This window comes from Crocodylus siamensis, chromosome 1 (genome assembly GCF_052110815.1).
Source record: "Crocodylus siamensis isolate JL-2025a chromosome 1, ASM5211081v1, whole genome shotgun sequence".
NCBI classification, from domain to species: domain Eukaryota; kingdom Metazoa; phylum Chordata; order Crocodylia; family Crocodylidae; genus Crocodylus; species Crocodylus siamensis.
In genome coordinates this window covers 254,291,599-254,303,852 of record NC_143395.1, presented here as the reverse complement: position 1 = coordinate 254,303,852, position 12,254 = coordinate 254,291,599, and the positions used below count along the sequence as shown (strand labels likewise).

At 42.6% G+C, this 12,254-nt stretch overlaps 1 protein-coding gene across 2 annotated transcripts in view; it reads left to right on the top strand.

The window, feature by feature from the left end:
- The window catches only part of HLCS (holocarboxylase synthetase), a 195,795-nt gene extending 183,582 nt beyond the window's left edge, over positions 1-12,213 (top strand). For both annotated transcript variants that reach the window (XM_090060519.1, XM_090060511.1), the window contains exons 10-11: positions 6,538-6,751; positions 7,285-12,213. In XM_090060519.1, coding sequence (XP_089916645.1) covers positions 6,538-6,751; positions 7,285-7,456 — 386 coding nt within the window. In that variant the 3' untranslated portion in view covers positions 7,457-12,213. The remainder of the gene's footprint in view (positions 1-6,537; positions 6,752-7,284) is intronic.
- The last annotated feature ends 41 nt before the right edge of the window (positions 12,214-12,254 follow it).

Genomic DNA, 12,254 nt, shown 5'->3' with positions numbered 1-12,254 from the left:
TTGCTCTTCAGTATTACCTCCAGGATGCCTGTGATGTCTTTCACTCTTCTGGTGACAGCCTTGAGAATACTGGGGAACTACATCAACTCCTTCTTGGATTAGTAGTAGTAGTGATATCAGATGGCTACAACAGGGAAATATTACTTGCCATGCTAAAAGCAGCCATCATTTTCTACAAACGTGGCTTCTCTTTATAAACCAAGTTATCTGGTTCCAGAGAAAAGCGTTCAGTGACTGGAGGGTAATAATGAATACCTGTAGATACAAAGACATCTAAAGATCCTGTGTGCCCTGGTCACAAGGGATCCTGGTTTTCTCTGTTAAAAAATCCAAAATTCTCTGTTTAAAAAACCCAAAATGTGTGTTTTTCTGCGATTAAAATGAAATGCCACTATATATGTAGGTATCAGTTGAACAGTGTTTTACTGATGTATTTAAAATCTTAAAGCAGTTTGGAAGCCTACCAGTGCCTCCAAACATTATAATACAATACATTCTAAATATCTAATCGGCAACCTAGCGATTGATGGGAAGTTGGGTGACAGCGACCACGAGCTGATCACCTTCACCATCTGCCGTAAAGCTGGCAAGTCAGTCAGCAACACAGAAGTCCTTGACTTCAGAAAAGCCAACTTTGACAAGCTCAAGAGGCTAGTCGGTCAGGCCCTCAGGGACCATGCCCCCAGGGAGATGGGAGTTCAAGAAGAGTGGTTGCTTCTCAAGGAAGCGATCCTCAGTGCACAAGCCAAATCTATTCCAACACGGAGAAAAGGCAGCAAGAAGGCACAGCAGCCCCCCTGGCTCTCCAGAGACCTAGCGGACCTACTGTGGCTAAAAAGGAAAGCCTACAAAGGATGGAGGACGGGATTCACCTCCAAAGAGGATTACTCCGCGCTGGTCCGGTCCTGCAGGGACCAAACCAGGAAAGCCAAGGCTGCAACTGAACTCCAACTAGCTTCAGGCATCAAGGACAACAAAAAGTCCTTTTTCAGGTATGTGGGGAGCCGGAGGAAAAGCAAGGGCAATGTTGGACCCCTGCTAAACCAGATGGGGCAACTGGCAACTGACGCCCAGGAAAAAGCCAACCTATTAAATAGGTACTTTGCGTCAGTCTTTCATCAGTCCCATGGGATGCCCATGCCTGCTATGGGACAGGGAAGTCTGGGTGAGTGGGATCCCCTACCCTCCATCAATGCTGACCTCGTGAAGGAACACCTTGAGAAGCTGGATACCTTCAAGTCAGCCGGCCCTGACAACCTGCACCCCAGGGTACTCAAGGAGCTGGCGAGCGTCGTAGCCCAGCCCCTAGCACGGATCTTTGAAAACTCCTGGCGCTCTGGTGTAGTGCCTGAAGACTGGAAGAAGGCCAATGTGGTGCCGATCTTCAAGAAAGGGAGGAGAGTGGATCCGGCTAACTACAGGCCCATTAGCCTGACTTCTATCCTGGGGAAGATCTTAGAAAAGTTTATTAAGGAGGCCATCCTTGAGGGACTGGCCCAGGCTAACATTCTAAGGGACAGCCAGCACGGGTTTGTTGCGGGTAGGTCTTGTTTGACCAATCTCATTTCCTTCTATGACCAGGTGACCTATCACCTGGACAAGGGAGAAGAGATTGATGTCATATATCTTGACTTCAAAAAAGCTTTTGATCTGGTATCCCATGATCACCTCTTGGCCAAACTGACCAGTTGTGGCCTTGGCTCCACCACGATCCTCTGGCTGGGAAATTGGCTTCATGGTCGGACCCAGAGGGTTGTGATTGATGGCAGTCACTCATCATGGTGCCCTGTAACCAGTGGGGTCCCTCAAGGCTCTGTCCTGGGACCCATACTGTTCAACATCTTCATTAATGATGTGGACATTGGAGTTAGGAGTGGACTGGCCAAGTTCGCCGATGACACCAAACTTTGGGGCAAAGCATCCACGCCAGAAGATAGGCGGGTGATCCAGGCTGACCTGGACAAGCTCAGCAAATGGGCAGACGAGAACCTGATGGTGTTTAACACCGAAAAATGCAAGGTTCTCCACCTTGGGAGGAAAAACCTGCAGCACCCTTATAGGCTCGGTAGTGCTACGTTGGTTAGCACTACAGAAGAAAGAGACTTAGGGGTCATCACTGACCACAAGATGAACATGAGCCTGCAATGCGATGCTGCGGCTAGTAAAGTGACCAAAATGCTGGCGTGCATCCATAGATGCTTCTTGAGCAAATCCCGGGACGTCATTCTCCCCTTGTACTCGGCCTTGGTGAGGCCGCAGCTGGAGTACTGCATCCAGTTTTGGGCTCCACAATTCAAAAAGGATGTGGAGAAGCTTGAGAGAGTCCAGAGGAGAGCCACGCGCATGATCAAAGGTCAGCAAAACAGATCTTACGATGACAGGCTGAGAGCCATGGGACTCTTTACCCTGGAAAAGCGCAGGCTCAGGGGTGATCTGATGGCCACCTATGAGTTTATCAGGGGTGACCACCAGGATCTGGGGGAACGTCTGTTCACCAGAGCGCCCCAAGGGATGACGAGGTCGAACGGTCACAAACTCCTGCAAGACCGTTTCAGGCTGGACATAAGGAAGAATTTCTTTACTGTCCGAGCCCCCAAGGTCTGGAACAGTCTGCCAGCGGAGGTGGTTCAAGCACCTACATTGAACACCTTCAAGAGTAAATTGGATGCTTCTCTTGCTGGGATCCTATGACCCCAGCTGACTTCCTGCCCTTTGGGCAGGGGGCTGGACTCGATGATCTCCCGAGGTCCCTTCCAGCCCTAATGTCTATGAAATCTATGTATTTTGGCATTTGATTTTGGGTTTTTTATCATGGAAAATCAGAGCTCCCCTAGCCCTGCCAGCATACCTGCAGCCCCCTGTCCTGCCACCGCCAGCTCTGCCAGCATGATCTGCAGACAGAGCAGGCCTTATGGGTGAGCAGCAAGGGTAACCACCCAGGGCAGTGAGGTAAGTGCGGTGGGTGAGCAGTGTCACAGCAGTTCAGGGCAGGGACCTACCTCAGCTTGGATGGGGCAGAGGATGAGACAGTAAGCTGTGGGGGAAACCAAGCCCTCTACCTCCCTCGGCCGTGGGGGAGGTAGGGGGCCCCCAGCTGCTCCTCCACCCCAGGCCCCAGCCCCCCATTGTGTGGGGTGGGGGGTAAGTGTGTGGGGCCAGAGGGGAGGGGAAAGGAGTATGTGGGACTTTCTGGAGCATGGCCCCTTCCTCGATTTGTGTAGGGCTGGTTCAGACTTGTCAGAACTTGGCCCCTGATGGCCCAAAATGGCCTATGCCATCGGGGCAGCATGCCAAGCTCTGGCATGCCAGGACTGCCCTGTGCCGCCAGCCCCCCCCTCCCCCTCCACTGCTGCTGGGCAGGCAGGGAGCACCTCACTTTGGCAGCCATAGCAATGCAGCTGGCATGTGGCTCCTGGCAGTGGCGGCAGCACTGAGTCTCCATGCCCCTTTCTGCCCTCCCGAGCTGGGTCCTGCCTGCTGGGCCATGGAGGCAAACCCTGCCAGTCCAGCCAAGCTGCAGCCCCATGCCCCACTATCAGTGCAGAAATCTGTGGGGGGGAGGAGTATGTACCCCTTACCTCCCCAACACATCACCAGTGCATGTACCTGGACCGCCCCTATGCCATCCTTCCTCTCCTCCGCCCCGCCCAATGCTACAGGACCAGTTTGGGCTCATCAGAGTTTGGCCCCTGATGGCTGGGACCAGCCCCAGTCCATTGGGGCCCTGCACCATGCTCCGGCATGCCTGGACCACTCCTGTGCCACTGGGGGGCCCTCCGATGTTGCTGAGCTAATTCTGGCTCACCAGAGCTCAGCCCCTGGCCCTAATGGAACAGTTCCCAAGCCCTGGCCCTCCACCTCCTCCCTGCCCCCTAGACTTACCTGCATCCAGCTGTCAGGGCTACTCCCACCACCCTGCCTGGCTGTATTGCCATCCACATGTGTGTGCATGTGTACATGCATGTGGCACCCCCTGCCTCTGATTGTGCTCGCTCCCACTCCCCCCAGCCCCAAGCAACTCTTTCCAGGGCAGAACTCTGGCAGCATGCAAGGGGAAACCCGGTGTTTCCCACTTCAAAGGGAAAATACAGGTTTTTCATCTTTAAAAGGGAAGATATGCACTTTTCCATGGGGAACAGAATACCCAGATCCCTGCTGATCACCCACAAAGTGTCCATTTCTGAAGCAAAAACAGCCAGAAAGGCCCTTTTAGCCAGCTGTCTTAATCAGGCATCCAAAGCAAAGTCATGTGTCCGTGTGTAAAGATTTCTAAGGCTTCAGTTTGATCTTCTGTTCATGGTATTGCCTGAGCAATTTACATTAGAGCCATTTTATAAAATGTATGAACAATGCAAGGATAGTTACTAGAACTGAAAGCTCCCTTCTCCCAGGAGGGGTCACCTTTCCCTGGTTATAGTCAGGCTCCCTCATGCTCATTTTTTCTCTGACATATGAACCTTTTGTTCTTTTTAACATAGCGATCCAGCTTCAGCAGGGGAGGTTGAGAGTGCCCTTGTCCTAGTCTAGTCTACCCTGGAACCCATTGTTAAAGTGGAGGTAACATATGGGTTTGTACTCGCTCATGCTGAGGAGAGCATTGAACTATATCAGTGGTTCCCAAACTCTGACAGATTGTGCACTACTAATTTAAAATGATACAACCTTAAGTACCATCAAATTTTTCAGTTCAACTTTAAGTACCACCAGCAAATGTTTGTCATATAAAGTAATTAGAATAAATCTGTTAACCTGTACCACTAACAGGTTGTTTGCATACTACTGGTGGTACCCATACCACAGATTAGGAACCGCTGAACTAGATCTTCCACTTCCTAATAGGTACTCTGGCAACTAAACTGTTATAGGAAAAGCACACACCATCACCACCATCCGTGCCTCCTCCTTCATCCATGTTCATATTTTAAAGAGAAGAATGAGGCTGTTGTCCTTACCCATACAGACAACCTAAATGCCAAAGTTCAGGATGGGGGTTGGGCTATAAATTGCAGTCTTGTATCTAACTCAGTCATCTAACTCAGGGCTGAAGGTGGCAACTAAGCTTGGATAAGAGGCAGGCTTTTGGACAATACTCCCTGTTCAAAATTTCTTCTTTATTAGCTTAGGCATCTCCCTGGTCAGCACGTTAGTATGTTGGCTATGGTGAATCCCACTCTTAGGCACATTTTTTTTCCCATTTACTCTGTAGGGAACTTAACCATCTCACTTGTGAATTCTACCACGGGAGCCAGGCAGATGTAGTTGACAGTGAGCATCATTGTGCCGAAGCCTCTGTTTTTGAATCTGGACCTAAATTATAATATTCACATCTATCAAGTTTGAATGGAAATGGTGGTCTGTGGGCTATATCTGTTTTGCACAGTGTGTTAAGTTTTTCCATCTCGATTTCCTTGTCATCTTGTATAATATTCCTTTTCCCTCCCTTCTTTCAGTGGTTCGGATATATTTGGAGTAGATAACACTGTCGTCTATATAGTTCTCCCTTTCATGTGCATACTCAGCATTTTTAAAGCATCTTCATTATTGTAGAGAACCTCCTTTCTTAAGGTAGTTCAGGGTGAATTAATTACACATTTTAAAAGTCTCGTTAGTATCAAGGTTGTAAAATAACATGATCTGGAGCTTCCTATCTTATCCCTAAACCTGAGTGACAAGTCTGATTCTGCTTTCAAACTGCATAAAGAAAGGAAAGTCCATGTTATTAGGGGAGGGAAAAATAAACAGGTAATTCAAGATATTTCTTTACATCCCTCAAAGCCTGCTTCAGCAGGCTGCAAAAAAGGCCCCAAGAGCCATATTTAAACAAGAATGGCTTTTTGCCAACATTATCCTAGCTGGAGTAACCTCATTGAGGAACTTTAAGCTTCTAAAGGATACTATGGCAAGATAGATTAAACGAGCTGGAGTCTAATCCTGACAGTTAGATTCTTCTGGACTTTTCCCAGCAAACCAATTGCTGACTTGTGAGCTTAAGAAAAAGGCTTGGTTTTCAGAACGTGAAATCAGTTAACTTTAGTAAATAGAAGAGATTCTTAGTCACGTTTTAGGCTGCTAGATAAAATTCAGTCTCAGAGTATAGTTTATCATCTGCTCTCAGATATTTTGGTAGTTATCTATCAACATAAAACAATTGAAGAAATTTTCTACTTCAATGGCTGTACGACCAAGTTAGTATCTTTCTTGATACTAATATTTAGTTTAGTCTTCATTATGAGTTTGTTAGAATGGGGGCTATATTGGAGCTGTTTGAACTGGCGTCTATCAGCAGAAAGGAATTTAAGGCAAGATACTGAAATATAAGTTAGGCAGGAAAGGGGATGGATTTGGGAATACAAGAGAATGAAGAAAATTGATACATTAGTGGATACAACTTTTACAAAGATTTCCCACCAAATGGCCATGGAAGGACAGGCATATTTATTTTTATGGTAAGAAATTGGTTGCTTCATTACTTGGAAAGAGAAGAATTTGGGTTTCCTGTACTATGCTGTTCTTTCTTTTTTTTCTTTTCTTCCTCAGGTTTTGGATTTAATGTGAATAATAACAACCCTACTATTTGCATCAATGATCTCATCAAAGAGCACAATAAAAAATATGGCACAAAGCTCAAGTGCTTAACTACAGACTATCTGATTGCAAAATCTGTAACTGTGCTTGAAAGACTGATAGATACTTTTCAGGAGAAAGGGCCTAATGGAGTTCTTCCCCTTTACTATAAATATTGGGTACACAGGTAAGCACAGCTTTATTTTTTGTTCATCTCTTCTTTAATTCCCTTTTAAGAGAATTAGGAAAAACTCAGTTATCTGCCTTTCATTGTGAATGTTCTAGTGGAGTACCTTTAAAGAAGTATGGACTGCCTTATGTTTTATCTGGTAAAATTATATGAATATTTGTGCTAGAATGGGATAAATTAAATGAAATTAATTACATTGTGAGGCATCTTGCATGCATCATTTCTAAAACCAGAATGTTTTGGTTTTGATAGCTCTTTGCTTTGCTTAAGTTGGAATTCTGCTGTATTAATGAATATTACACATGAGATGGAAAAATAGATGGCCAGGCTTTCCACAGAGACGTGTAAGGAGAAGATTAAACATAAAGAACATTTCTCTGAAGAGCCAGATAAGTGAAGAATAACACTCTCTTTAGTAGTAGAGACTTTAGGGTCCCTCCTTTACTGTTTAGCCTAATCACAGAGATGTAGTCATCCCCATTGAATTGTTTTTCATTGTTATAACCTGCTCAATTTAAATTCTTTTGCAGTGGTAAACAAGTCCGTCTCCAGAGCGACGAGGGCCCAATAGCATGGATTGTTGGTATTGATGATTGTGGATTCCTTCAAGTTCATGAGGAAGGCAAAGGTGTAGAGTCTGTGCATCCTGATGGTAACTCTTTTGACATGCTGAAAAACCTTATAATCCCAAAGCAGCAATAGCCATCAAGTTTGGTAAAAATGGCTGCTTTGAGAAGACTGTTTAATATTCAGGGTCTACCAGTTAAACTTTACTGCAGACACTGTATCAAGCTGGTTATGATTTAGAGCTTAAGTATAGAAGCACTATGCTCATAGGCTGATGGTTGCTTTTACATTGCTGTTTTATTTCTGCTGGGTTGTCTAGCCAGTGGCCCAGAGGAACGGTTAGCATTTTTCATGTTGTATACTTAAAAAAAAATAGGGGTGAGAGGGAGCTAGGAGTTGGCATAAAATGGCTCTTTCCCTTAAAACTTGGTTTCTTCTTCCTTAGCTTGGACATCTTACTTAGAAGCTGATACAAAAGTTAGTGGAATCTCTTTGCCGAAAATCCTTATTCTTTCACTTGCCTCAACTTAAAAGTTACTGTTTGTTGTTATCATTGAAAATAGGGACATAGTTGAAAAGGATCAAGTTTTACTGTTTCACTCTTGTGCAGTAGACTTACAATCTAAAATTCCTGTGTGTTTTTAATCAACACTTTACATAATGAAGTTTCTTTCATGGTTGTGCTTTGGGTATCAGCAGTTAAAATATTTAAATGACTTTCTATGTATTTTTAAAGAAGTGAGTTCTGCTTCCTTTATCAGCTGTGGAGGACACACCTGAAAGAATTCACCACACACATCCTAAGGGCAAATGGTAGGAATGTTACTGTTCTGAGCTTAAGGCATCACTCTGTAGGTAGATTAAAATTCACCTGTAGAAACCAGTAAGACACTTTTCAATCTGGTTTTCTTCACATGGGCCTGTGAATCCTTCCTTCATCTTATAATTCTGCCTTGCAATAGTGGTAGACCTTTTGCACCTCTCTTATGTCTGCCTTGTGTTGGGGCTTCTTTACCATCAGTGCCTATGAACTGAATTTGTGTAAAGTTCCCAGAATTGAGGTGTATTCTGCTTTTTATATCCTAAGATGGTTAACAGGATAGAAATAAATCACCCTGTTCCTCCTTAAGCCATGGACTTTTAAGAGCATTTTATCCTCTGCCATAGTTGTCCAGTCCAGAGGAGACTACTGAATCACTATTATCCCCTGTCTCTTTTGCCATAAAATCCCTAGTCTAAGAATGATTGTCAAGGTTTGATATATTTAACTTGATCTATAAAACAACAAACTCTATCCAGATGTTAAAATAAGAGACAGAGCCCTGCTTCTCAGGTCACCTACATAAGCAATAGTGAAAAAAAACAGAGAAGTGTTCTTTATTTGCAACTGGCTACCTGAAATCCTGGCCATTTTAGGTTCATATTATTTCAAGTTCATATGTAAAGGCTGCTTTCTGGAGGAATGACCTCAAACCTAGTCTGTACACATTAAATGTGAACTGGTCAGTGGTCAGCATTGTTTCCTAGTGTGGGTTGCCCATTTGTTAGCTACATACCCTTTCCCTAAGAAGCAGAGCACAACCACTTAGGCTCCCACAAATGTGCTCCTGTCTTCTAGCCAGAAATGGATTTTTGTGGGTTAAAGTTCACTTGACAAATAATCAGAAAATGTTAGTAGATTGTCTCAATTACAAATCCAAGCAGTTTTAAGGAAAGGAAAGAAGCTGGCCTGTAATGGTAGATTAGGGTAATCCTTACATATTGAAGTTTGGATTATTTGGCAATAAATTGCTGGAGATTAAGTTGTCCTCATTATACTTAAAGTAAGGATTTTGAGCTCCATATCATAGTCTGTCTCTCACTTTTTTGGTTTCCCAAATGGAACAGTTCTTGCATCATACAGGACTATACACTCAAACTGTGAAAGAAATAATAGTAAGAATCTAAGCAGAGCTTGAATGACTAATTGAATATAGTATATGTGATCAGTAAGGTCTAACTTTTTTCTTCCCACTGCGTATTGGTGATGGAAGAATATAGCTGGGTTTTAAAGTGACATTTGGAACAGGAACGTTTGGCTGCTAATTTGGTAAATATGTATTAACATATATTGCTGGGGCTGTTTAAAACTCAAATCTGTCCGATTTAGTAACATCTTGAAAACAAAGAACAAGTCTGCCCATGCATTCACAGCTTCCATGTCCAGATAGGGCCCTGGTCTCCCTTCTTTATCTTTCTTTCAGTCTGTACATGTTACTACCTGCCAGGTGCAGATGAAAGAATTTCAACACTGCTTCTTTTTCCTTGCTAGCTTTACCTTCTATCGCTAGTGAAAAGAAAACTCAACATAGCTTTTAGCTTTTCTTAGTCTGTCTGATTTCATCATGAAAACTTCCCCTTAATACAGAGCAGCACATTCCCAATCTGATTCTTGTATGCCTGGATTAGTTCCAGGAAGCTGCTGTTTGTGTTACAGTTCTTAATATAAAACCTGACTACCACAGTTAGGGCACAGCCGGCCAGCCTCTCTGTAAAGCAGAGTTAGCGTAGGTAGAGCCATATCAGACTACTGATTATTATTTTTTCTGAACAGAGTTGATTTTGAGTAGCCACTTCTGTTTGATCTGGCCCATACTAGAGTGACTTAATTAGCTTGAATAGCCCTTGTGAAAATTTTACTGTGAAAAATTTCCTGATAAATTTTGTAATCAAGATAAGCCCTGACTTGAAAAGCCTCCGGACTCAAGTACATGTAAACTTCAGGGAAGGTTGGCTCTAGAGCAGAATTTGGTGCCTGCGCCTGGTATATTTCATAAAAGAAAGCCAAGACTCTGGGTCCTGTCACTCCAAAACTTTGGGAAGATTTTCATTCATTTTTAGGTGTGAAACGTGTAGCTCAGGCTGTAATACTTTTGTACAGACCTGTAAGCCTACAAAAACATTGGTGTCTTTACTGGAACTCACTATGGGTCTGCCCACATGGATTGTTTTGAAGGACTGGACCATATGGCAGGCTTTAATTTGAATTACTCTTCTTAAAACATGTTCACCCTGTGCCAGGACAGATAAAAAGCCAATGGAAAAAACTATAAAATGCTATTCATTAAGGGAAGAACCAAATGTCTGTCTAACTTAGTTGCAATGGCAAGGTTCTGTACAGCAGGCAGATATATTACTTTATATAAAATGCCAGTCTTTTATAGTTGCTGTCGTTACTTTTTTAATGTATGTGAGAGCTTCTTAATGAAAAACAGATTTTTTATTTTAAGTTTTGCTGCTATTGTGGAAACTTCTGCATTGGAAAAAGTTATCATTTAGTTTCCTTTTGGTAAATGAAAACTAATGAAGTGTAGACCTGTCACAGCACAAGTAGATGGTGTGGGAATACACTATTTTTGCCTTTACGCATAATGGCCTATTCTTGAGTGTACAAGACTACCTATTGTCTTGAGGGAGGAAAAAGAGCCTTGAGTTGGATGAAACATTTGACTTTTGCTTCAGAAGTACCAAAGAATTTTACAAAGAAAATTCCTGTTTTATACAGAACAGCTGAATAAGTTCATTCTGACTAGCAGCTGTTACTGTCAAGAAAATCCATGGTCTTTCTTATACCACACTCATCTTAAGGTATATGGGGAACCCAGTCTTCAGTCCTTTTTTTGTGCCAAACTTGGCACAAAAAGTCATAGAATTTTTGTATGAACACTATTTTTGCAACAATTCCCTATGTAAGACAGACAGATGCAGTGTGGAAATGTCTCCGGGCATGGGTATAGAGGCAGCCATCCCCAAATCCAGAAGTAATGCACTGAAAATATATAATATTATTAAAATGTCTAGATTAGTAAAACACCTCTTTCATTGTGAGGCTGATGTCATATCTCAAACTATTTTCTTGATGAAGTGCTTTAAAATATTTTATTACAGTGCCCGGGTTTCTACGACTTGAATTTTTCTCCGGGACTTGGTTATAAAACTCCTCATTACATACTATACACGTATCTGTAGAGATTATTTATTGATGGCAAAATGTATGCTGAGCAAGCTGGGGGAGTATGAGGATGTTTTATCTAAACAGATCTGGTGTGGTTTCCAGAGTTTTGAAAATGTTATTGTATACTTAGAATTAAGCATTCAGTGCACTTTCCTCCTGTTAAAATATTTTATAAGACTATAGTGCATTTTAAGTACCTATTCAGAAAGTATAACATACCTAAAGAGCTGTGCTTCAAAAGTGGATTAAAAATTATTATATCTTTATGCTGCAGCTCAAATATTTCAAGTAAGAAAATATTTTTGAATATTTGTTTTGGACCCTTGTTTGCTTTGGCCACTGAACTTTAATAGTCCGAAAAATTTCATGTTTTAAAATTAGTTGGGCAAATAGAACACATACAGTTCTGCAAGAAAAATTGCGGCTTAGAAATATTTGGCCTGGAAAAAAGGCTTACATCATTTGTGCTTGAGCTGTATTGATGCTTCTTTTAGTTGGGTTGGGTACCAGAGTTGAAATGTATTAGCTGGTTTCCTGGGGAGCTGGATTTATCCAAGTATATTATGTGTTTATGCTGTTGTAGTGATTCATAGAACTGTCTGGACACCAAAATAATGACGTCTCACACTGAAAGTGCTCTTCCCCCCAGGAAAAGTTCTGATTGAGGACAAAGATAATGGCAACTAACAGAATATGGTTGCCCTATAGTTTTTGAGAGTGTGCAGTTTGTATTATATATAAATACTTCATTTACTTTCAGTCAACAAACCTGGTGTTCAGGTCTCCAAGACAAAACTGTTGTTATAAATTCATAGGTTCAGTTGCAAGCAAACAAATTAAATGCCTGAAATTTTATAGTTTAAAAGTATAATCTCTGTAGGTAAATGATGTCAAATATATTGTTATATTTACAATAATAAAAATAATTTTTCAGAGAAT